At 39.0% G+C, this 27079-nt stretch overlaps 1 protein-coding gene across 1 annotated transcript in view; it reads left to right on the forward strand.

Annotated features, from left to right (window-relative positions):
• FGD6 (FYVE, RhoGEF and PH domain containing 6) overlaps positions 1 to 27079 on the forward strand; it is a 69434-nt gene that overhangs the window by 7643 nt on the left and 34712 nt on the right. Inside the window, exons 2-5 of the mRNA XM_063396302.1 lie at positions 1922 to 4340; positions 21107 to 21254; positions 23942 to 24009; positions 24102 to 24132. Of these exons, the coding sequence (XP_063252372.1) occupies positions 1922 to 4340; positions 21107 to 21254; positions 23942 to 24009; positions 24102 to 24132 (2666 nt within the window). The remainder of the gene's footprint in view (positions 1 to 1921; positions 4341 to 21106; positions 21255 to 23941; positions 24010 to 24101; positions 24133 to 27079) is intronic.

Below are 27079 nucleotides of genomic sequence, written 5' to 3' on the forward strand. Positions count from 1 at the left end.
GGGCATCCCTTCTTCATTTTTTTACTGTGGAACACAGGCTTCTTTATTGCCATCACTTCACATTCCAATTGAATAAGCAGTTGACTTGTCTGAAAGTGAGTGAACAGCTCTCTTCTGCTGTTCAGGATCAGTAGTTACCCACTGAAACAGTTAATTTTATTTTTTCCTAGCAAATTGTTGATTCATCTCTGTGTGGGAATCCTGCCTTTAGATGGGATGCAGAAGGTGGGATAGCCTTGGCAGTAAGTGGTAGTTGGGTCACTGTTGTCAGTGGCTATAGGGAGCTGTACCTTTGGAAAGAAATTCTGGATTCCCTCTTGCAAAATTTCTTAAAAATGGTCTCTGCCATCAGAGGTTTATCTCTTCACTGAAATAATGGCAGCAAGGGCAGCCATTCTGAGTGTAGGTAGAGACAGTGTGGGTACCTGAATACCTTAGGGATTAATGTTCTAGAAAAACATGGTTTTACTGTTTTGGGCTCTCTGCTTTGAGCAGTGGCTTGCTGTTTAGGAAATAGTTGCAACTGAGAGCATCTGCTTCTTTTTCAGTTCGTTTTTTCTTTCTTTCCTTTTTTTTTTTCTTTTTTTGTTAACCCATCTACATTTCCTTCAAACAAACTAATCCCCACAAAACAAACCTAAACTTTGAAACCTCATTCTTGCATTTCTAGTCTAAAGATTAAGATATAGGGCATATCTATAGTAATAATGGTGATAAAACACAACCAAATACCAAACCCACATTTCAAAGGGAAAAATAAATCAATGGCCTACCCTATCTATTTGCATGTTAAACATTAACTAATGTGTTTTCTTGAGGGTATTATTCAACATGTGTATGATTTATTGAAAGTATACCAAAATATTGATCAAAACAAAGGTGGTAAATACAAAGGTAATGCATAAACAGCGAGAAACATGTTTACTTTATAAACTTGCACGTATCGAAAAATACTCAAAGCACTTAGAAATCTGAAAATATTCCAGCATATGGGAATGAATTTGTCATAAATAATCTCCTGAAATAGTCAAATGTTTCAGACATACTTTAAAAAAAAGCAACCACAAAACAAACAAACAAAAAAATCCCCAAACCACTCAAACAACAGGACTAAAACTCCATAATCTCAAAGTTCCTCCTGAGCTCCTTTTCCTGAGTGCTGTACACTCTCCCCAGAGTTTGTCATCTTGTTGTGCCAAGTGGGTCATAACTCATAATAGCGGTGACTGTTACTAGGTCAGACATGTTGGGGAGAGTAATTTTGCATGAGGCACAGAAATAGTGTTTTGCAATAGAAAGGTACTGCCTTGCTATGAATGACTGCATTAACTTCATACCACAGACCAACTGAACTGTTGGTAGTGACGTGCCAGTTTGGCCACTGGTACACTAATTCATCTCAGCATTGTCTGAAGAGGAAAGGAAGGGAACGAGGCATTTTAGGTTACACATTTCTCAAGGTGGTGGAGGAAGGGACTGAACTACCCTGGTCACTGTTCTGGCTGTCTCATTGTCTTCGTGGCTTATTTTACATGTGGCACTTAACATACTTGCAACATTTTAAAATGGTATTACAGTTAAAACTGCTAAACCAGTCCAATCTGCTCTGCTTTTCTTGGCATCAGACTTTAGCATCTGAGGGAGTATAGGTACTAATATTATGTTAAACTGTTTATTTATGAAAAGACTTTGAAAACTTCCCTGCCACTCTTTGATGTGTCTATTCAAACAAAGGCAGGCAACTAGTAAAGAAGTGGTGTTAGGGAAGGAAGGCATGCTTTTAAGAGAAAAATACATCCATACACAAATTGAGAGTTTGTAGATCACGAGTGAAATGTTACAAAACTTTTAATACTATTGTATTGTAAGTGACATTCTGTGGGCAATGGTGACTAAAGTCTTTGTTTTCCATCCTTCCTAGAAATTAAGAAGCCACCAGTGGCTCCCAAACCAAAATTTGTCCTAGGACACAAGGCAGCGCCTCCACCTGTTGCACCAAAGCCCGATATTGTACTTTTTGGTGGCATACAAGCAGCAAGGAAAACCAAGCCAGCAATTGCACCGAAACCAAAGGTTCTCAAGAGCTCCTCCATCCCAGAAGTTAAACCTCCATCGTCTGCACGAAAAAGCACAAAGAGCTTTGAGGAGCACAGGGAAGATTCTTCTCAAACTCTAGACCATTTGAACTATAAAAATGAAATCTCAGAAGGGAGTACTGGAAACACATCATATATTCTGCCTGTGTCACCTTGCAAATTTGAATGCCTTCATAAACTTGGAAATGGAGAGAACACTTGTAAAACTCAGATAATTCTTGAGCACTTTGACACCTTAGAGAACACCAAGCTTGGTGAAAGAAATGCACTATCTCTGGGGGACAGTCACAGAGAAAAATTGGCAAGTAGAAGTCAGGTGGTTTTGAAAGCCAGCATTTTGGAAGAGAAACTTAAGGATGTCCTAACTCATGGCGTATTTCCTAACAGCAGTCCTGTGAGGCACAGATATGCAGACAAGTTTGATAAAGGGGATGGCAGCTGTTCCAAGAATGATGTTAAAATAGAGTTTATAGAACTTGCACGGTCTTCCTCATCTTCTGAGGTAGCTAAAGGGAAGCCACAAAATGCTGATGGTAAGATTATTGCTGATAGGTTTCAGATGTCTGAAATTTGTCCTAGTTTGACTGAAAATAATCACAGTTGTTCTTCCCTATTGGACAAGGAAACTCTAGAGAACGAAAATTTAAGTAGCAATAGAATGTTTTCAGGTGAAGTGGGGATAATAGCAGATGCTGATAAAACCTCCCCTGAAACATCTTCAGTCCTGAGCTCCAAAGTGCTTCCTATCCCTAAGCCAAGAAAGCCACGTGCTGCATGTCTAGTCCGTCAGGATGGCATAGACAGCACAGGGGAAGGAACAAAAGAACCATCTATTTCAGAGAAAGATTCTGGTGGTGTTGTGGACCAAAGCCTAAAAAAGCCAGCAAGAATTAATGTCCTTGGTCAAAGTGTTTGTTATAACAATAATGCGGAGGTGTTTCATCCTGAAAAATGTGAGGTAACTGAAAGCAATGCAGAAAAAATGCCTCAGGAAAAGGAGCCTGCTGTGAAAGAGTCAGCTTCACAAAACCTTTTGCCTCAGTTTTCACACGGAAGTCCTGATTCGGTGAGACATGTTGAGTCTTCTTTAAATGCAGACCATAACTCCGTGGATGAGATAACAGATGACACCAGTACACCAGATGCTGTGGACAAAAGGACTGACTTTGTCAGGTGTGATACTCTGTCCATGAGTTTGCCAAAGCAGCTCAAATTGGCAAGCAGTCAGCACCCATCTGCTTCCAACAGCCTCCATATTTCCCCACAAAACTTGGAAAATAAAGACGTTAAAATAAAGGATGAGAGTTCCCCAAAAGTTATTCCTAAGAAACCACAGAGGCATGGCCTTCCAGCTGCTGGCCTGCTGAAAAAAGCTGCATCAGCAGAGCTTGTGGACAAAAGTTCTTACACCTCCGGTGAGGACAAATCGGCCAGCCTTCTAGAAAGATCTCACTTCGCACATTCACGAGCCAAGGAGCAGGATACACTTTCATCCTGTGACATACCCAAACGTTCTTCTGAAAAACCCGTCTGGAAGTTACCTCATCCTATTCTTCCATTTTCAGGAAATTCTGAATCATTAAAAACTGCTACCAGCTTAAGCCACTTGACTGTTGTGACAAAGCCTAGGGCCAAGTCTCTGTCTGCTGTGGACATGGACAGGACAGACAAGCCCTGCAAAGACCATCACAAGAAAAATAGCTTGAAAAAGCTTCTGAACATGAAACTGTCAGTTTGCTTAAAGAAAAGTGACTTCCAAAAATTTCTGTCTAAAGGCAGCCAGTCAGTGGAGAGTGCTATTGCCAACCTTTCCAGTGGGGATGGTTATGGAAATAACAACAGGAATATAGGGTCTGTAGGCAGTGAAAGGAAAGCTAAATCTGCCAAGGTGCATTCCATAGAAATAAATAGTCTGGCATTACAGAAGAAGAGGCAGAGAAACAGAAGTCAACCTGAGATGCGAAATAACCAAAGGCTGGAGTCTTTAGAAGGACATGGACTCTCCCAAGAGAATTTCTCTCAAATGTCTTTGAGTTCAGTAACCAGCATTTGTGATCCAGAGTACGAGAATGTGCGTCACTATGAGGAAATACCTGAGTATGAGAACTTGCCTTTTGCTATGGGTGCTAGGAGAAATCTCTGTTCTGAATGGCAGAACTCCAGCAGCATGGAAGACCAGAGCACTGACTTCTATGAAGTTGAGGAGCCTTGTGAAGCTACAAGTAGGCGTTGGAGACTTGACAGGTAAAATAAAGAGAAATGGAAGTTAAAAAGCTGCACTGTAACTCTGTTGGTTGTAAATATGTTTAAATGATAACTTGAGAGGTTGTGCCTTTTTCGTTAAATGTCAGCAGGACAGTTGTTCCTGTATATCTTTACATAGGCTTTTGTTGTTCTGAAAATTGCTTGCACTTGGCAGTGAGTCAAGAGGAAAAGTAAGCTCATTATTCCTCATATATTCCTCAAAATTTGGGAAACTTTTCCAGGTTAAATTAAAGCAAATCAGATACAGTCATGTATTTGTATCCAAGAATATTTCAATGGGGAGGAATGAACCTTACCAGTCTCACTATGAACTGGAATAACTATCCAAAGAGTGCATAGCTGCTAGGTTTGTAGGGGGAGTGAATATATTTTTAGATCAGTTGATAGAGCTGGGAAAAGCAGACCTGCTTTTGCTTATGCAAATTCATCAGGTCTGGAAAGCTTTTTCGGGTATAACAGAAGCTGCTGCCTCTCCTTAAATAAAGTAAGTCTTCTGTGTCTGCCTGTGCTTCCAGCAAAGGTGCTAGTGGTGCACAATTTCTGTGTGACTCATAGAATATTAGTGTGATGGGGTTTGGTAACTCCACAGGTTGCTGCTGTGTTTCTTCAGCTCATGAGGTGGTGGAGATAGATAGTATCAGCAGGTTCGAGAAGGGATTGGACAGGTTCATAGATATGTGGAAACAGCCTCCATTTGCCCCAGGGAGGTTTAGATTTGATAATAGGAAAAATTTATTCACTGAAAGGGTGGACGGTCAGGCATTGGAAAAGGCTGCCAAGGGAAGTGGTGAAATCACTGTCCCTGAAAGTGTTCAAGAAATGTCTGCCATGGCACTTGGGGACAAGGTTTAGTGACGAACGTGGCAGTGCTGGTTTAATAGTTGGACTAAATTATCTTCGATGTGTTTTCCAGCCTTAATGATTCTGTGACTCTATGTCCAAAATGGTTGCTTAGTGGAATAGGCAGGAATAGATCTTTTTATATTTATATTGCTGTGATGGGTGCTGAGAAGAGAAATGGGCCACAGAGAGTGGCCAGACTCATGTGCTCTCCCTAAACAGCATCACCATGTGTCCGTCAGTGTGGTAACAGGTAAAGCATTGCTTTGTCCCAATATGGTATCATGCAATTTCTTTACTTCAGCTGATCAGTTTGTCTGACAGATAGATCCTAAACATTTATCTCAAACCAGCAGTAAGGATTTGAATGAAATATGCAGCCTGTATATTTCAAAGTCCCCAGCAAACTTCTTCACACTATTGAGAACATATGCATAAAGACAAGAATAAATGAATTTGCTTCTAGATAGTCACATTTAACTTCATTTTCCACTGAGAGTTACTAAGCTTTGTTTCATTTTGGATGTGTGTATAGAAAACATATGGTCCAAAGAATCTCTGTTCTCTTACATAGGAAGAGACAAATATTTTAAGGGTCATCCTATGTTAATTGTTTTATAGCTAATATTATCAACATTAATAATATTGATTTGTTTGGGTCCGTTTGTTTGGGAAAGCGTGAACCCTTGTCATGGAAAGTAGGATTTCTAATTATGGACTAGGTACTGGTACATTTATTCAAGTGCTTGTTGAGTATATTTATAGTTTACAGTGGGGTGTTTCTTAGTTTTGTCTTTGGTATACTTTAAGTTTCTGACAGAGTGCATGCTTTTTGCTTAAGTCTAATATTTGAGCATCTTTCAGGGATTTTGACCACACTCTCTTGGTATCCCCTCAATTTGGTGTACCTAAGAAGGGTGAGACCAAACTTGAATAAGGATGCATTTCATGTGTTTTTGTGACTCATTTTGGTTTGTGTTGGTTTGTTCTGAATGCAGGTGAATATCTGTCTGCTTTAGGAAGAGGATAGTTTTGCTGTATGAAGATGTGAGATTGCAGTTGCTCCTGAAGTGAAATTCTCTAGTTTTTATTATCTGGCTAAATGTGGGAGATTTATTGTTATTCCCTCTCTACCCTCTTCCCCAGTACCAATGGTGATATAAGGGTTTAAGTGGTCTCTCTGGCACATCTACACCTCAAGCTCCTCCCTAAGTTGGATGTCCTTGGCATAGCTGGGTTTTTGTTGTTTTTCTTTAAAAAGCACACATAGAAAACCAGACCTAGAGCCATTTATGTGTTGATTTTAAATTGAATGAAATAGTTGGAAACTACCTTATGAATCAAGTAATGCATGTAGTTACTTCAATAGATTTTAGAGAATAAAGAAAGCCCTAGGGAAAAAAAGGGGACACAATAGTACAGTAGGCTCTTGACCCGGATCAGTGCTGCTGGGAGAGCAGGGATGAATATTTGTTTTGGCCCTGCCTTGGGAGGTGTAAGGGTCCTCGCCCAGACGGGCCAGGCAGGCAGCTTCTCCAGTTTTCCCATCCAGTATTATCTCAAATCCTTTGAAGCTTCCTTATCAATGTTGCCTTACCCTTTCTGCATAGTTCTGTGAGAGCTTTTTATCATTTCCTGGGCCAGGCTGTATTATAAAACCAGTTAGAGAAACAGTGCTGCTGTTGTTATTGAAATAATTGCCTCTTGCGTTTTCCCCAGCCTGTCAGAACACGCGCTCAGCTCTTTTTCATAGATCGTGGCACACAAATTCCTGTAATGCACTGCTAATGGGGATCTCAAAGCAAATTATGTTATGATTAAAGCCAATGTACAAATGAGATTGTTCTTCTGAGAAATTCAGACCAATTGCCAACACTTCTAGTCATAATAGCACATTCAATATATTAAGTCTGAATGCCAGTCTTGCATTGCAGAAGAGTTTAATAGTGTCTTTAGCTCATGCTATATTTCCTTCTGGAGGAAGACATAAAATTTTGATAATGTTTTGCTCAATGCTTTGGTGGTTACAGAGGAATTTCCTCACAATCCCATATGGTGAAACCAGTATGCTATAATGGAGAATGGTAATAGCTTTTGACACTTTTATCTGAACTTCATATGTCGCATTTAATTCAGCTATGTTTTGTTTGCTTGAGCCTTCCCACAGGGAGTTAAATGCAAATGGCAGGCCTGGGTAATTAATGGTAGGTATCAGTTGTCAGGACTTCATTTCTGAGATATTTGATGTCAGCCTCCTTTCTGCTGAAAAGAGAAGGCTTGGCTTTGAAAGGAAGAGAGTCAGGGTCCTGATCTGGGGTATGAACCACTGAGGTGGAACAGGTGCTGCTGGTGGGAGTCAGAATGGATTTGGTTTTAAGTAGTTCAGGGGAATATTCTCAATAAAGTAAGTAATGTCAGTAGCTTGGGAGCAGATAGAATAGTTTGTGTTTTGTTTCCACTATACAAAAACAAAGTCTTTCAAAATTATGTTTAAGGGTTGTTTATTTTGGTCTATCCTACCTGTTTGCCAATTTAAAATGGCTAATTTAGATGAATGTGTTTTTATGAGGACTCTATAAACAAAGTGAGTGAAGACTAAATGCTGTGAGATAGAAAATATGCTGTTAAGTTTAAAGAAGTTTAAAATATCATTATCCAGTCAGATAATAACAGGAAATGCAGCTCTGGGTTTGTGGGTTTTTTGGTATGTTTGGGGTTTTGGTGTGGGGTATTTGGTTTTCTTTGGGGTTTTGTTTGTTTGGGGTTTTTTTATGGTTCAGGCCTGAAAAGTGAGATGAAAAGTCAGTCTTGCTGGTACCACAATTCATTTAGTGTTGTCAGAAACCAGAAGTTGTAATGGTTGTTTCAAAATAACACCATTCTTTTGAAAATTCCAAATGAAAAAGAAATATTTATGCATTAGTTATCATATTTTTAGTGTCAAACCTTTATTCTGAGGAGGACAACAAAATCTTCCTTAGATATAAAATTAACATTGTGTGTACATCTGTCCAGTGAACTAAAGATGCAAAGGAACAATGAATGTGCCTTGGAACATCTGTCATGCTGCAGAAAATAGAAACTTAAACTTTTTTGGTTCTTTTGGCCTTCCTTTTAGCATTACATTTTTCTAGGCAAGACAGTTGTATTTTAAGTTGAGTGAGTCTACTCCTTCAATCTTCTGGGAACAGCATACTGTATTCACTGGCTACTTTGGACAGCATTCCATGAAGATGTTGCAAATGTACATGACTGCTAATTTATTTATTACTGTGTCCTTGTGTTTCCAGCTAGGATTTTTCTTTGGAAAGGCCTGGGGATTGTGGCAACAATCCTTTATGATTTCAATGTTGGTTTAATCAAATATTACTTCATATTTTACCCACGCCTGCTGATTTAGAGTAATCCATTGGTTTTTCAGAAAGAAGCATGTCACTGCAGCATATAAGTTTAGTTTTCTGTACTAAATTCTGCTATGAGTCCCCAGAGGTCAATTAAGTGTCCATGAAAACCTTTGTGGAATATTGAATTTAATATTGAAATCTGTGTGGTTAAGCACTTCCCTTTGATACATATTCCTCTTTGATGTTGTGGTGGGTGTTTTTTGTGTGTTGGGGCGGGGGGGGTGTGTTTTGGGGTTTTTTTTTGCAATTGCAAAATTCCCATTCAGAAACGCTAAATTAATAAAAGACTGCAAGATCTAAATAGCATTTAGAATACTGCAAGTTCAAACCCTTATGCTGAGAGTTGGATGCACAAAATACATTTTAGATATTGGACATGTTATACCCATGTCATTTTTTTCACTGAATTTCTTTGGAAGAATATAACTTCCTGATAAGTAGAGGCCAAGTATGTAGGTTTGGGTTTTTTTTATTTCATCTGTTTCTCAAAGAATAATTTTTGATCTGAAGAAGGTCAGTTCCTCCTTCTACATCAGCTCTGCAGTTTTGCCTTGTCTTCCAGTCTCCCCTCTGTGTCTAGCTGGCTTCTGTCACCCTTCGTTGTACATGAATTTTTTTCTCTGCAATTGTCCATCAGGTTTTAATGAAATAGCTTTGATAATAGGCTGTTTAGGTTTCCTATAAGGCTTCATTATCCTTGGTCATGTGTTACCACTGGCTTTCTTTTTGTGTTGTGCTTCCTTGAGCCTGCCCTTCTTTTCCCTTCCCTCCTTTTCTCAGTCCTGGTGCAGCAGGGAGGCCTCTGCCAGCTCTTGTCAGTAGGGAGTGAGTCAAAGGGCCCAGATCTGCGCTCCCAGTCACCACAAGTCTGACTGCAGAGCCTCTCTGGCAGTCCCAGCCCCAGAGCTGGGAATGAACAGGAATGGACAAAGCAATTCTTGCCTATCAGATATAAGGAATAAGCCATTTTGCTGACTTGTCACTTTTTGCTCTTATAGACCATGAAGAAACAAATCCTGTAATTGTTAGGCATGTCTAGTCATAGTCAAACCAGGGAGGCATGGAATTGTTGGTGAGAAGTGGTAGTGGTACCGTTGCTTGGGAATATTGATGTTTGACATAACAACTTTGGGGAGGATGCAGGTGCTGAGAACCTTGGGTCTGGAATTCCTCTATTTTGTAGTGTCAAATTAATTATTTTGTACCACTACTTGTGAAACTACATGGAAGACTTGCAGTTAATTTTTTTTACTCAGGAGAGCATATGGACTGTTTTGGGTTTTTTTTTTCTTTCTTTCCAAGAAACTTTATATGAGTCAGTGTCTCCATGATCTGCTTTTCCAGTAAGAGAAGTTTTTCTTAGCGTTGGAGTGTCTTTCAGTTATAAAGCTTTACAGTTAATCTGCTATACAACCTGAAATAAAATGCATATACTGTAAGAAGAAAATAAGCACTCTGGAAAAATACTCGTATCTTCTAAAGCAAACTGGTAGGACTATGCTGTTAATCTCCCCCAATGGCTCTCCCTCTTTTTAAGATTTTTTTAAAATCAGAATAAATAGGAATTTTTTTAGAATCTTGAGATATTGTCATGCAAATATGTTTTTGAGATGTGCTGATTTAATCTCTTTTGACAGTGGGAGAGATTCTGAGGTCTTATTGTCTTCATCTTCAATGAGGGAGAGAAAGAAGTTGGAGAACTACATTTTTCCAATACTGTTATTCTGGTGTACAGTCCAGTCATGAAAAGATATAAAATGTCTTATGACATGGAAATAATTGTGAAGATCCCCAAGATTGTAATGAAAAAGAATTTTTGTCTTTGATATTTGTTTAATCCCTCTTTTCAAGGTCTCCCTCTTGATTTTGGTAAAAGAAAGTGGTGGGTGAAGGCAGCTGGCACAGCCAGGGAAACTTCTGACAGAGCTGGAGGTGCAATAATGAAAAAAAATTATCAGGTAAATTATCAGGTGGTGTTACAAGTGCTACATAAAAACAGATGCGGTTTCAATTCTCAATGTTATATTTTTATTTTATATAGTTAGGGCTGGGTGTTATTGTGAGTACAAGAGGCAGCGATGGCAGTGGTGATGAGGCAGGCGCTGCTGTGTGCACTGCCCAACTGCTGGATCAATCCTCATCTGCTCTCCAAAAGATTTGGTGGCTACTTTGTCACAGTCTTGTGTAGTCTAGAAAATTACATCATATTAACCTTGATGCACATGCAATCCATATGCATTAAAAGAGCCATTTTGAGGTAAACTTGTGCTATCCTTTGTTTCCCACTGAAGAAACGCTCACCACAGATAGCAAAAATGTCCAAACTTCTGTTGCCATTGCTCCCCTGGTACAATACAAGGATGTCCTTGTCCTTCCGGTGACGTTGCCCTCAGCTCAGCGCGCTGGCTCTTGCCTTCAGCTGCAGGGTGGTGCAGTGTGCCGTGGGGGAGCCCGAAGGAAGCAAAGCTGTGCATAGAGCTGCTGTGTCCCTTAGGCTCCTTCCTAACCCCCTGGTCTGGGTAACAGGAACTCGAGTGTCAGGCACTTGCGTAAATTAATCTGCAGTGCTTTATCTTGTTCTTTCCTCTTTTATTCCATGATTTTGTTTTTTCCAAATTGTCCTATCTTCATATGTTTTTCCTTTTCTTAAAGGCGGAGGAAGCTAAGTTAACGCTGCATATTTGTCACCGATGTTGGCCTTTCTCCCCTGCCTCCAATGTAGGCGCTCTGTCTCCTTTTGCCAACCATCATATAAATTAGCAAAATGTAGCTCTAGAGAATACGTCAGATGCAGAGTGGAGAGTCAAATGTGATACGAGAATTGATGAAAGACTCGTTTATGTGCTCAACAGCAGCTTTTTCCTGTGGGTTATTTTCAGCATCAGCTCAGGAAATGTGCTTGTGGAGCTCTGTGGCACAGTGATATTCCAACTGCACACTAATGTAATAGTATGTGTAAAACAGTAAGATTTTTGTGTTTAAGCTCAGTTATTCTTTACTCTTAGCCTGTGTTGCTCTTGACCAAACTATTTCATCCTCTATTTTCTGAGATACTGCCCAGGAAGCTGCATCAGCTCCCATGCATGCAGAAAGTTGTGTGTTTAGGAACTAAGCCACTCCATTTTTATTTCACATCTAGGTCACTACCTTTTGAATAATCTGTTATTCATCTTTCTTTTGTCATCTTCTCAATATCTGATGTGTAAAAAAACTGGAGTGCAATAGGATATGCATTATTTTTAAAGTGAGTGAGCAACTGTTTGAAGAGAGATATTGGAGCCCTGATTCAGGAATAGTCATGCAAAAATCATAAAACTAATGCTGAGTCAGTACAGAAGATACTGGATAGGGCTTTTTACTAACTCTGATTATAGTGAGCAGTAGCTATGCATTGAAATGCCATGGTAGCTCTGGCAGGGTAAGGTAAATTTTATTTGAAATGGATAATAATAGGAAATTTTGTTCTCCTTTGGTCTGAGTTTTCCCTTTCCTATTTGTTACATTTGTTTTGACATTTTTTGTCACAATTATATTATAGTTTTCCAGAAGTCTATTTATTGTGTGCTAGAGTTCTGTTGTGTTTTTTACTTTTCTTGTGTGACTGGAAAATGAAGTGTTGTTTTTCTTCTGATCCTGCTGTCTTTTCCCAGTCTACTTCACCCCACTAGGGTCTGTTTTGTGAATTGAGAGAAGTTAGAATAAGAGGTCCTGATTGTGAATGGGTACTATATTTTTCTGGTCCTTTTTTCTATTGTTTTTGCAAGGAGCTTCTTCCAAAGGTCTTGCCCATGAGTGCTGCAGCTCTCCCTATGAAATAAGAAGCAATGATAGGGGAAGGCAAAAGCTCTAAATTCTGTTGTAAATCTCTGTAAGGAGATAATTTGAGAGCTGTTCACACTTTTTTTAAAATTGTGCTTTCGAAATTCATGCTGCAAAGTATGCTCGTGCCTGTAAATTCTTTTTACCTACCCTGGGAGACAGGTAATCCCTCACAGCTTTTTGTGGTGATAGAAGGCACCAATGCAGGGACCCTTTCCCTTTACAGGCTTCCAGCCAAGGGTTTAAATCCCTAGATTTTGCCACAATATTTCACTTTCCAGTATCAGTGCTCGAGACTGTCCCACTGTATTCTGGATCATATTCTACTATGTTGGCATCATCTCCTTTTGGCACCTTTGGTGGGATGGGTAAGATAAGTAAGACTCCTGGCCTAGGCTGCATTTCACTCTCATTTTTTGCTTCATGGTCCAATATGCCCAAAGGAGAATTGAAAAGCAAGGGGACATGAAGACGACAAGGAGAGGGGATTTTTGTAGCTCTGATGGTAGACAGTCAGTGTTGTTCAGAAGATCTGAAGTTCAGGTGACAGTTCTGAACTTGTGATGGGTTAGGCTCCACCTGCATCTAGAGTCATATGGAATTCATCTTTATGCTTTCTAGACTGGCTTGCGAAAGGAAATGTGCTGGTGTTGACTTCTTCAGGCTGGTTGTGGAGAAGGAGGTATTGCAGCAAAATTTAACTCATCCAAAAAGTGCAGAAATTGATGCCTTTTCTAATCCTGCTGATCACTAATTCTATATATTTTCTTAAGCATTCCATAGAAACCCACCTGTGATCTTGGTTAGTATTTATGATTATTTGTCAGCCTGAGTGTCTGTCCTGCTTGTCACGATGTCAGCTGTGCCACAGTGTTCAGGAGCTGAGCTGTCCCACTGTGGGCATCAGTTTTCTTGCAGACTTTTAAACTGAGACCTCTCTCTTTCTTAACCTTTTTTTTTTTTAATGTGGCTTTGCTGTAGTGAGTGTAGAAACATCTGAAGCATGCATGTGTGTTTATGTTGAACTGTCCAAGGAACTGAGGAATTGTCAACAAACGCTCTCACTGAAGATGACTTCGGTGAGCATGGGAGGCTGCCTGTGGTAAGCCATCCTTGCGTGCCTCTGGCCTCAGGAGCTCATGTTTGCAAATCACAGCTAAAAAAGGAGATAATTTGAGATCTCTTTGCACCTTTTTTTAAACTGTGCTTTTTAAGATTGTGCCATGGAAATATGGGCATGACTGTATTGACCATAGTGTACCTGAAGTAGGGATGGAAAGGATTCTGACAGAGTGGATTACTTAATAAACTTTGTACGCTTTTAAAATATGAGGCACATATGACAAATGTGCTGTCTTTTTTTTTTTTCGCTTAGAATGTGAGTCAGGTGTATTTTTCTTTCATCTCCTTGTGGAGAGTAGTATGTGTTGTCTTCACCTGAGGGTGACAAATGCTGGACTGAATACTGCTGGCTGCAAACGCTGGGATAACTTGGTTCAAGCAAGTCAGGTGCAGAAGTTTGCAACATGCTCAGCCAGGTATAGAAGGAGCTACCGGTGGCAGGGTCCAACAGGCTGAATGTGGTGGCAGCTCTCGCAGTGTTTGTGATATCTGCCTTGCCCAGAAGTCCCAGGTGTACTTGTGAGTGCCAGAGGTAAGGACTGGAACAAAGAGGGTAGTTCTTGTTGTTTCTCCTGGCATTCCCATGTGGCCTCTCTCAGCAGCCAGCCTACTGCCCAGGAGGCACCTGACAGCTTTCAAAGTGCCGGCAGCTCTGAATGAAAATCAATTTCAAATAGATTGTATTGAGCTTTTCTTCTCATACTGTATCTCTGTCATCAAGGATCCTGGCTTTCTGTAAAAAAGTAGACACTAATGAGTGCATACAGTACATATGATATTGTTTAAAATAATTCTGTTTCAGTTCTTGAAGTCTTTAAATTGAAATTTGAAAAAAGGAACCTGGAGTGCCCAAAATATTTTCAGTTGTAGTTGCTCAGCTGGATGCTAGTTGTTCCTGTTTTCTAGCTATGATTCTTGAGGAGTGTTTGTATTTGTAATTGAATCCTTAAAATTCCCTAACCAGCCTGGAGAGAATATAGCACTACAGTTCTAAGCAATGCAAATAGTCATGGACTCATTGGTTTAGTTTGTTTGCCCCTTGTTTTGTGGCGCTTTTTATTTTAAAGATCATTGTAGAGGTCTGTTTTATTCCTCACCATGCCACCTGTGGAAGGAACTAATGAATTTCACAGGCATGATCTGTTTTAGGTAGTCTTAAAAGATACAAAGAAAAAGAAGATCAAAATCCATTGTCATGTTCCTTGGGATCACACCAATAAAAATTCACTTCTGGTTGCCTTTTTTCTTGTTATTAGTCATAATGATAACAAGAATTTATTAATATCATTGACTTCTTACTGCAGAAGGACAAATGGCATAACGTTAGTGCTATTGTGTAAAATTGTATTTGAGAGGGCACCGTGCTATCTTGCTCTCCTGCTGTGAAAGGCACCATTTTTGGCAGAGAAGCTGAAGCCCAAGCAGCTTGGCTGCAGTAAGGCAAGCAGTCTCCAGTGCTGGCAGCCACATCAGCACTGCGAGCGACGCAGCAGCACCCACCAGCCTTTCCTGCACTGTCCACTACACCTAGAGAAGAGAGATGTGGTCTCAGCTTCAGCTTTTGTCATCTGTGAGTCTGTCATTAAACCAGAGAGGTGACTGATGCTCTAGAAATAATTCAGAGAAGTAATTCCCCTGGCCTGGGTTGCACCAGATCTTCATTTGCTGCTTCATGGTTCAGTGTGCCTGAAGGAGAAATTAAAAGCAGGGGGTCATGAAGACAACAACAAGGGATGGGATATTTTTAGCTCTAATGGTAAACAACCACTGTTCAGAAAATCTGAAGTTCAAATGAGAGGTGAATATTAAGCTCCAGTTGAGCTCCAGGTGCATCTAGAGTGATACGAAATTCATCTTTATGCTTTCTAGACTGGTTTGCGAATGAATTGTGCTCGTGTTGACTTCTTCAGGCTGGTTGTGGAGGGGAACGTATTGCAGCAAAATTTAACTCATCCAAAAAGTGCAGAAATTGATGCCTTTACTAATCTTGCTGATCACTAATCTCTATGTATTTCCTTAAACCTTCCATAGTAGCTCACTTGTGATCCTAGTTGGCATCCTTTATTATCTTAGTGCCTTGCCCAGTATGCTTGCTTTCTAGAACTGATTTTCTTTTTCCAAAAACCTGCAGTAATTAAATAATAAAGACACTGGGCTGTCTTTAAAAAGAAGCATTAAATAAAAGCAGAAGAAATTCACTAAACAAAACAAAAGGGTTATTAACCAAGCATTTTGCGTTGGCTTCCCAGGAGCATCTTCTGTTGGTTGAGCACCCAAATCAGGGAATTACTTCCTAAATGGTTTTGGGATATTAATTCGAGTTCTATATTTACAGTCCTTCCTTGAAGGAGATTCTGAATTTAGATAGGACCAAACAGATAAGATTCCATAGAACATTTTGTTTCTTTAGGTCTTTTACCATTGCATTTTCCCAGAAGTGTGCAACTAGGGTTCATGGAGGGAATCAGTTAGTGAGGTATACGTATACAGCTATTGGAAGTATGAGGGGCTAGGAAGAAAATGTTATCAGCTACTGCCTTCCCAGAGAACCAGTGTGCTTTTAGGTCTTAAAAAACCAGCAGCTGAATATGCCTTAATTAAGGCATTGATTGCAGGGAATGGTGATGTTAAAAACTAAAAATGGATAAGCACTAATAATAGTTGCTTGCTCTCTGGGGAAAAATGAGATTCAAGCAGCTGTGAAATGCTGTAATGATACGAAAAGGATTTGAGATTAAATATTATAATAGGAGATGTTTAGTTGTTCTCTGAAGTTCTGGTGTGTATTTTTCTAGGTGAGTAGGAACTTCAGTTTGTGTAATTTTGCCTGCATGTTGAAAGCTTGCTTTAAAAATAAACAAACATAAACACCCACAAAAAACACGCAATAAAATACTGGAGGAAGAGACAGAAAGATAAATCAGAGTATACCGGAGTCTCCTTTTAAAACAACAAAAGAATGAGAAATTAAGAGTTTAGCAATGTGTTGTGTGCAGGACTCTGTTCATTCAGCATTCCTACATATTTTTACTACTTGCTGAAAGTAGGAAAAAGATCTAAAAATAATGAAGATCACAAGGAAATGTGTGTAAAGCAGTAGCGTGGATGAATCTATTTTTGCAAATACTTTGGTGCTGTGGAAACTTGCTTTTTAGTAGTTCTGGTGATGCTAACACCTAAAGTCATCCCAATATACTATAAAATGCTTAATATTGGAGCATACCATGGCAGAGAATCTCTCTGAATGATTTCAGTCAACCTTAAAATATTATTTGCCTTCTAAAAGAGCTGGAAACTGAGACTGAAATGTTAATTGTGACTTTAGGCTATAGTGCCCTATGGAGGGTCCAAATCAACAGTGTCTGAAAGTGAAGCCACAGGTGTATTTGAAGCTTCTATAATAAGACAAGCTAGTGTGAACTGTCTTGGTCATCTCTTGAAGACATAAGTGGTTTTTATGCTGATTCCCACTGGTAATAGTCTGATGGCAATTTTTGACTATTTATCTTGCTGTATGTCTTGTTTGGACCAGCATGTTTTATTTCATTAGTATTTTACTATTGCAATAGGAAAATACATCACAACATATATGCATCATCCCAAAAGCTGCTCATTCCAAGGCAAACTAATGATTCCTTCATTTTATGTGTCAAATAAGAAAGCCCCATATCTATATTTAGATAACTTGCTCACGAGATATGGCAAGATGTTCTTACTCAGTGCACAGCACACTGAGTTGGCAGGGCTGGTGTTTCACATGACTGATAATGCAGAAGTTTCTATTGGTATTGCTGTAGGTAGGACAGAGAATCATGATGAAGAGGGAACAAGATAGAGACAGTTCACAATATCCCCAAAATACTTATCAGAACAGCCGCTTAAAATAAGCCTTACTGCATGCTTGTGGTATTTTGGAAAAGGAGGATTAATATGTGTTAGAAAAGACTCTGTTTATTTAAGGATTTACTACTGTTTCCAAAGACAGTTTAAGTGCAAGGAATTTCGTTTTATCCAGAGATAACTTTAAGAAAACCATACATATACTTAAGTTATAGATAACTTCAGAGGTAAAAGTACAGAAAAGAGTAATCAGTAAATACAAGTCTGCTTTCTGTTTCGCCAGAAAAGGTGCAGCATTTACCTTGCAAGGTAATGTGTGAGGAGAATTGCGTGTTCTTCAGCAAGTGGCTTATAAACACAAATTAACATAGTAACTCTGTCCCCATTTTCTATGAAGATGAGGACACAACTGCAGATACCACCAGGAAGGTATCTACCCCTGGCTCCAGTATTGCATCCTATCCCTGAACTGATGGCTTGTTTGATTCTGGGGAATGGCTGAGTGTGAACTGACTCTTCATCATTAATCATCTTATCATCAAATGTGTTTTTTCTTTAAAAAGCAAAGAAAAGAAGGGGAAAAGTATTTAAAATATACCATTAAAAAAAAAGTTAACAAGGTGTATCACGTGGAAGAACCGAAGGGCTGTGTACTGAACAAATACAGGATAAAAGTGGAGTAGATACTGTATGTAGGATTTTATACATGGTTCTCTCAGCTGTAATAGCTTCCTTTACGTGAATAGTAGGTTTATAAACACCACAAAGGCCAGAAAAGAAGCTTACTGCTTAAACATTGTGATTTATAGGAAGAAAAAAAAACCTTACACAGTGAGTAGCTGTTATTTTTGGACACTTACTACACATCCTAAATTACCACTAATTAATTGTTAAAATTTTAAAGTATTTGGGTTGTTGGTGTGGGGGAGGGGGGGGTAGTGGGGTGTTTGTTTGTTTGTTTGTTTTACTGGAACTCTCTATTAGATAAGCTGATTAATCTTACATTCGGGAAACGCTTCACACAACACAAGCCAGCTAGTTTGTTCTTCATCCTTCAGTGGTGAGGGGATTGTGTTTGTGCAAGTAAAATACAGCTTCACGTGGAAATATTCTTGTTTCTGACTTCCAAAAGGGTGGATTTTCTAAACCTTCTAAGTTTTGGCACAGCTGCCATGAAAAGTTTAAATGGAAAATGACAACAAAGTCTGGGAGTGGGCATCCAGTAGAGTATGCTGAAGCAAAAGAACAGTGATGTCACAGGTATGAAAACAATTCTTCTTGATGAGAAGGAATCTCAGTTAAAGGAAATTAAAACAGCAATTAAAACAAATACTAAGGCTAGAAAAAAGGGCAATAAAATGTCTAGGAACAATAATAGACATTAATGAATAATGGACTAAGAAGTGTATTCCAGTGTGGTCAGAGATAAAGCACTTAATATATTATTTTGCAGTGAGGGAAAAATACCCTTGATCTGAGAGAGATTCAGTGACAGATGCGGATGGTAAAGCTGAGTAATTTAGCAAAGGAAGGAACAGCAGTAATTTCTGTTGCAGGTTTTGACTAAAGCTGGGGCATATATCTACCTCACGTCATGCTACTGATGTAATAAAGATGTTTGTCATAATAAAAGAATATGAGATGGCATCTGCTAAAATAAATATTTTCAGCTGACTGTGACTTAGGTAAACTAGACAATTTTCTGAATTGCTGAAGTTAATGAATAATTGCAGAAATCTTAGTTTCCTGCTAGCATGATTCCAGGGAAAGTTCCAGTAAAAAGCTGCTTTTTTGCCTTCCTGAAACTCCTGGAGACTACAGGAACTGTCCCTGGCATACACCATATGCTGTTGTCATCAGCACTCATCTCTCTGGTGGCTGCTGTCTTCCTGCATGAAGCTGATAATTTCCAAACCAGAATAAAGGGATGTCTCTCTGCACCCAGGGTGCTGCAGTCTTGGCTCAGGACCTTGCTGAACTCAGTGATGACCTTACAGTCGCCTTCCTTCCCCACCCCCACCCCTCTCCAGTTCGGTTCTGGGAGACAGTAACTGCTTGGGAGTTTCCCAAGTCCTTCCTGTGTTGTCATAATAGAACCAAGTTATTTTAATCTTCTCTGTATGTTCATGGCTGACCAAGGTCTGTCCACAGGCCAGCTAATCATTACCTCCAAATATATTTCTATTTGTGATCAGCGTTTTTGTATTGGTTTGTTTGTTTTTAACTCTGTCTTGAGCATTGAGTAAAAAACACTTCATTGTAGCAGAATCCCCTTCCCTGACCTGCTGAGTGCTCTGCTGAGGGTGCCCTCAGTCACACTGTCCATGTTGCTGACAAACCTGTTTAACAGTGCCAGTCCCAGTACTGAACCCGAGCCCTGAGGAATACTTCTGCTTTGCAGATTGCTGGCACACACTTTCTGTGGGATCCATGGTGACAGGGGTTTTTTTATGGTAGCTACCACAGATAGAGGTAGCAAGTCGGAATAGTTACTCTCCATCCCTGCTTTCCTCTGATTCAAAGCAAGGAAAAAAACTATGCCTTGCCTTGGGAGCCAGAGGGCAAGTATATGGAGAAGTGTGCAGCCCTGTCAGTTGTTGCAAAATTAGGTGTTGGTCAGCCCAGTGAGATCTCTGCTGGCTGCAGCAGCTCGTGGACAAGGGTTCCTGTATTTGCTTTTTGTTTTGCAGGATAGGTAATCAGTTTTGTCTCACGTCAAAATAAATCTGTGACATCTCAGCATCTTTTTGCAGACCATGAACACAGATTATGTGATTTTTAGATAGCTTTAGTGTAATTGGAAATTATTAGATCTTTTTAAGGATTAAAAGTAGGAGTCTGGAGATTTGCTGTGTTTCCGTATAATCTTTCAAATACTCAGAGCTGTTTTCTCTAGTCTGTTTTCCAATATTTCCCTACCACCTTTTTTATTTTCTTCTAGAATTGCGTTTCTTAAATCTCTTCTGAAGTTGTCAAGGCTAGTTAGAGGAAGGAGATAGTGTGCCTGTCTCATGCAATTCCTGTATTGCAAATACAGCTGAAGCTAATAAAAAGAGATCTCTATAATGATTGTGTAGCAGCAGAACAGGTTATGTCTTATAGCTTTGACAGCTATCCAAAAGGTGTCTGTTTCTGGGGGCTGGGTGTTCTTAATCACAAAAGATTCTGCTTTCCTGCTTTTAAGAAGAACTGTTGGCCAGAATGGTTATGATATTGCCATTGCAGAATGATGCAGTTGTTTAGCATATGCATTGAGAAACAGGCCTGTATGTATACATGGATCTAGAATTTCACACAGAAAGCTCTAGTGTGAGTACCATATCTGGAACAAGACCTGCTGCTGTGAGATAGAGGCTAGCAAAATGGCTATGATCTTCATCCTGGCACACAGTACAAATGTTGCTCTATACATGTGCATAGCAATAAGGGAAGAGGTTTATCAGACTTTGTAGTTAGGCAAACTCTGATGGACATGAATAATATAAATACTTCAAAGGTACTGTGGCTTTTGCTTGCTGTCAATGAGCATTGTATCAATACTAGCATAAATATAATGTTGCAGAATTAAGAGTCCACTGTGGAAAAGCCTCCAACTGTTGTAATCTTCAGACTACCCATTACTGTTTTCAGGGTCTCTGATACAAAGTAGATAATTTATTGTGGGGTGAAACAGAAAGCTGTTTACATAAATAAAGTATGATGTATGTATTTTAATATTAGGTCCTTAGAAGAACACCATGATCATCCCAGTGTCGTAATGGGAGATCTTCAGTCAGATGAAGAAGATATCATGAACAGTTCTGATGAAGATGATGACACAAATTCTGATTCCAGCAAAGGGGAGACTGATCCTCAAGAAGATAAACAGGTATCTTTTTATCTTCTGAAACTATTCCTTACTCTTGCAGTATTTCATAAGTTGTAACCTGTTGGGATATTTTCAAATGTAAACCACCTGTAAAGGTTGAGGTCTGACCTTCTATTACCTTCTGTGAATACCAGCTTGGATATTTCTTATTTTAATCCTATTTCTTCTTCAAATGAGGAGCAGGAAGACAGTGCTAACTACTCTGAATGAAGTTATGAGGGTCCTATCCCCCTCTTTGGGGGTAGCCATGATCTTACTTCTTATTCCTGGACACCCTGAAACCAGCCTGCCTGTAGACCAGTGCCTCTCCTCAGCACCAGTCCCAGCAGCTGTTTCCTTTGATAGTAGTTATATCTGCTTCCTTTCTTTAAAAATAATTAATAACCAAAACAAAAACAAAGCCCCAACAAGATAAGCAGAAAAACCCAATGAAACTTTTTAGTGCTGGAAGAGAAGACTTGGCATGTCGGGCCTGAATGTTGTTAAACTAAATGAGAGGATTGAATTGGGACAGAGTCTAGGGAAAAGCTTGTTCCTGTGAAACTAAACAAGACTCTACCTGTATAGAAGATAATTTACCTTGCGTGCCTCTAGAAATGCCCTCAACCTTTCACAACAGTTTTACAGGAAAGAGTCCCCATTAGGAGGGTTCTCAGGCAGGTTTTATGGAGTAATTCAGCACTTGCTGTGAGGCATCTGCTGTCGCTGGCTTCAGCTGCCTGTGGCACGTGCGGCTGCCAGCTGGGAGTTAATATCCAACTTCCTCACAGCCAGAGCAGCTGCAGAGGAGAATGAAGCAGTCTCGGCATTGGTCATCAGCTGGGCTTGTTTTATTTTTCCTTACCACAAGCATCTGGCTGTTTTGATGCTTTATATCTGTTAGGGGACTTACAGGGCTTCTTTCCAGTGTTGTGCCGGAGAGCCGTATTTGTATCCCTTTGGTTCTCCCATTAGAGACTCTCAGAGCCAGAGTATCTTTGTCTGAGCAAATGCAAAGTGGTCCTTTCAGCGCCAGCTGGTATGTGAAAAGTCTTTCAAATGGGGTTGAAAACAAGCTGTGATATTTCATTTTGTAATTGTTTAGTGGTAGCTTCTTGTTCTCAAAATACTAATTTTCATCTCATTTGCAACTGACACATCTACAGTGTGGCAGATACCTTGCTTTGCATAATTGACTTACTTGTGAATTCAGTCTTGCAGGGAGCATGTCAGCTGTTCTTTCTAAATAGTCACAGAAGCCTGAGAATAGGTGTTAGAATCTCGCCTTAATACGACTGACCCACACTGGATAGATCTCAGTGTTCTTTGGAGATAAGTTTAATTTCATAAGTAAAATCCCAGATTTGTGTGCAGATGTCTAACTATACAGTATATAAAATAAATAATGTATTTTGCACTTATGTGGTGTTATACAAAATTATTTAATTTAGAAATTAATTTTAATTCAGTAATTAGGCACAGTGTCATTTAAATTCCAATAAAATTTTAGATTTCTTTTTTGCTTTAAATACAACAATATCGTTAAAACCAACTTATGAGTACTATCTGTTCCATGGTTTATATTCCAGCACTTGAGACTGATTTATAGGATTTGAGAAGAACTAAATCTTCTCAGAAATCTTTTAGCATTAGTGCTTATGAACCAAAGTTTTGTGGATAAAATGCCACTAATACCTGATTTGCTAGATAAACTCTTTAGTGCCCATAGTATACTACCATACTCAATACAGCCTTCCCAGGACCTCCATCTCACTTGAGTTGTACATCCTGTGATGTTTTAGAGCTCCTCATCCTCGCTTTGCAGCCCATTAAAATGAAAACCTGAATATGCAATAGATGTGGTGACAGCTGGCAGCAGAGAAGCATATGGCAAACCATGAGAGCTGTTTTGGAGAAAGGTGTTCCATCTGAGGGAAATCACACATGGAAGTTACACTGTGTAGCAAACACTTTTGCATCCTGATGCCTGCCCCGTTTGCTTTGTTACACTTATTCTACCTGATGTCGGACAGTGCCGTTGGTTTTTTGGAAGCCAAATGTGCATGTGAAACCCAAAATCATCTCCACAGTGTTTCAGGCAGAAGACAAGGCTCACATATCTGCATCTTTGGAGTACGGTTGCTATGTATTCCAGCAGCTCTGTTAGACCATCAGAAACTGGCTTTTCTCTTCAGAGTGATTTTTCCTTTTTTTTTTTTCTCATGTCATCTTATCTTTCAGTAAAGAAAATGTATGTCTTTTAAGATGTTCCTGAAATACATTTGAGTTCACTGCAAATATTACTGTTGCTGTATTAATCAGAAAAAAGAACCAAGTAAGATAGAAATACTACCTGTACTTTAGTACTTTTGCTAAACCAGTAATTGTTGTTTGCTAGGACTTCATCCATTATGGACTTCAGTGCTTCCTGTAAAAATTAAAAGAAAAGGCTAGCAGTGTTGTAAAAACTGCTCCTAGCTAATATTGTTTCCAGATACAAGCTAAATTGATTTTCTCACAGATCCTGAAGAACCAGAAGGTGTCAAAGCCAAGAGATTTCAAAGCAGTATGAAGTGTTTTCCTTGGAAATAATTACAATTACAATAATTAATCAAATAATTACATTGAATTTAAGGAACTAATAGCTGGAAATTATCTTTATGTCAGTTTTAGTAGGTGCATAGTGTAACATGTAATTTTATTTGCAGGGTAAGGCAGCTGGAAAGAAAACAAAGGTATACCATATTGCCAAGGAGATCATGAGCTCAGAGAAAGTGTAAGTGTTAGTGCTACACTTAATAACTACTCAGTTTATTTTAATTGGGCAATTAAAATGTAACTGTTTGCTTTTTCTTGCTTTTCTGATAGGTTTGTGGATGTGCTAAAGCTCTTACACATTGTAAGTACTCAAAAAAACCAAGCAGTTTCCTCTTCTATTTGTTTTATCTATTAAAGTTTTATGTTTAGGCTTTATGGTAGTGACTGTGCCTTTTTTCTGCTGCATCTACATACTCAAAATATAAAAATTAATCTGATCTTTCAAGTTTCACATTTTACATAATGGATGAATGCTTTGGTGGTTCCTTCTGGATCTCCTTAATGATTTATGCAGTTTCCAGTTCTGTGTGGGTATTGAATACTGAAAATTGAATATATATCAATTTGTGTTAATCAGTACCAGTACAAGCTGGCTTATAAATATGTACATAGCAACAAAAAGATTTTGGTTAGAATAACTCCTTAAATGTTGAGGGGAGGCAGGAACAATTTATTTTAGAAATGGTACATTAAAATTCACATTCTTGAAGTAATCCAATTAATAGCTAATAGCTCTAATGGTGCATCCATCACCATGGCAGTTTATTTTTTTGGGGGCTGCAGTTTCTCGACAGATGTTTCCTTTCTGATAATACCTGTGATTGTAGTACCTGCAGTTGTTGTACACAGCAAGGGTTAAGTATTTAATCCATGCTTGTGCAGATCAGTCATCTGTAAAACATGCTGTGTTGAAGGTGATAATAGCAAATTAATGAAGAATTTTTCTTTCTCTAGCTCTATTTTGTGTGTTTTCTGTCAAGTTGGAAATGATATTTGTTTGTACCATTTTGTCACTGTATTAAGTGCAAACAGTGATTTTTTTCCCTTGGGCAATAGAAGTGGTTATATTGCAAACAGATGCATTGGTCTGTCTGAGTCTCTTGACAAGTGTGTTCTGAGAAACTGGGAACAAAAACTCTTATGGATAGTTGTATACAGTCCTGTAATACAGAGATTTTTTTCAGGGAACAAAAAACTCAGCATATCTTTTGCTGATTCCTCTTGCTTTCCTCCTAGTAACTGATTTTCTGATTCTCGTGAAGCTTGGTTTTTAAGAGCTGGCTCAGCCAATATATAATTTATATTCAACATGGTTTCTAATATAGAACTCAATCATAAATACTGGCAAAAGAGTTATCCTAGGCAAATTTTAAGCTATGTGGTTTTAAATTATCATATTTTTCAGACATTTTACTTATTTTTAAAGGTATCTTTGCTTTTCAGTGTACCATTTTTTTAGGTAATATGTGCAGTATTGGAAGAAAGGTTATTGGTAAGGAGGATGCAGGCAAGCAGAAGATCAATGTGAAAAAGGGAAGAGTTGAGAGCTTAGGAAGTTTCTAGAATAAACTTGAAGCTGTCCCCACAGTGTCGATGTGCAGTGGTGTAGGATGTATTTTGCTTTTCCGTTAATGAATAACTTGCAACTCCATTCATGACAATCTGCTATTTTGTAGCTGCCAAATAAAAACTATTAGAAATGTTTTTGTTGGCTAGCAATAACAATCCACATGTATTCAGCCTGGTCTAACAGGGAGGCTGCTAGGCTAAGAGTTTAGGAAATGCTTTGTCCTTAACTTGTCAGTTGGCCTGCAGCAGGAACCATGGTGAGTGTCCTTGTCAGAGAGGGCCCTGGTTTTGAGGTGCTGTGTGTGTGTGCATTCTTCATTAAATAAAAACTGCCATAGCTGAGAAAGGTTGCAGACACTCAGTTTTTTATTTCCACAGAGTGGTATGCCTGGGGATTTGTGCGTTTTTCACACACATGATTAAATCAGTTGATTTAATCATGTATTTCCTATGGATAATATTTTAATGTTGATAAAACTCTCCTTTTGATTTCATGTGCACTGACCACTTTGGCTTACTAACTACCAGTCAAGCAACCTCTGACAAATTTCTGAATTAGTACTTAGATTCTTCCCAGACTGGGCTCCTTTACACATAGTAAACATTTAGCTTATCAGAGGATGCTCCATTGCACCTTCTGAGCCGTCTGTTAGTGGTTTTCCACTTGAAATTTAGTGACTAATTCCATTAGCAATGATCTGAAATGAATAATTCTCTCCTCAGTTTATTTCACCAGTGTCAGCTAAATGCACCACGTGGCACCAAGGAAAAGGGCTGTTGACATAAGAAAAAGCTTTTTAATTTGCTTCATCTTAGAGCTTTTGAAGTGGAATCTGAAGCAGTTGAGGAGGTAGGAATGTGACTGCAAACTGGTCACAAGTACCACTGAAGTTTTTTAGCATTTTTTTTCTTTTGTGTTGACAAAGTCAAGTTAGGTGGACCAACTCTTCGAAGATACCAGAGTGCCAGTCTATGTGGACCTGTTGCACACTTCAGGTACATTTGATTGCTTCTGTTGAAGACACACTGCAAAATTATAAACACTTGGTGATACTTCTATAAATACTAAACAAGCTGGTCATAACAGAGATAAGGGACTCACCTGGCTTTGCACATAGCACACAGAGTCTCAGACTCAGCAAATGGGATTGCTTAAAGATCTAATCAAACATTAGATGTAATCTTGAATTCTCTGTATTTCTGTTACTGTGTCAGTGCTCTTTTAGGGTGAGATTCCAGTAAAATGCTTTTAGAAACTCCTGGACATAAAGGAGCTTAAATCAAACTAGCTCTTCTGTATGCATGTTTGTGAGATGGTTCATGCATTGCCTCCTGAGAGTGAACAAGGGTTGAGAATATGGGAGAAGTACTATTTTTTCCTAACAACACTTGCAGAAAAAGAAACAGTGAACTGGATGTAAAACACAAGTGACATAAGAGAAACAAGCTTATCACTTGTCTCTGAGTTGCCTTGTGCCTAAGAAACACACAGTATTCCTGGAAAAAAGAGCAAGGCAGGATTGGTGTCCTTTGTACTTTTATTGTGGGATTCTTTGGAGATGGTTTGGTTTGCATGAGTGAGAGGACCTCCTCAGCAGCACCCTGGCACTGTGAGGGTAAACTACCTGGCTTATTTGTTGTCATTTTTTTGTACATTTTTGTTCTGAATTTTGTTCTCT

The sequence above is a fragment of the Prinia subflava genome, chromosome 4 (genome assembly GCF_021018805.1).
Source record: "Prinia subflava isolate CZ2003 ecotype Zambia chromosome 4, Cam_Psub_1.2, whole genome shotgun sequence".
NCBI classification, from domain to species: Eukaryota; Metazoa; Chordata; class Aves; order Passeriformes; family Cisticolidae; genus Prinia; species Prinia subflava.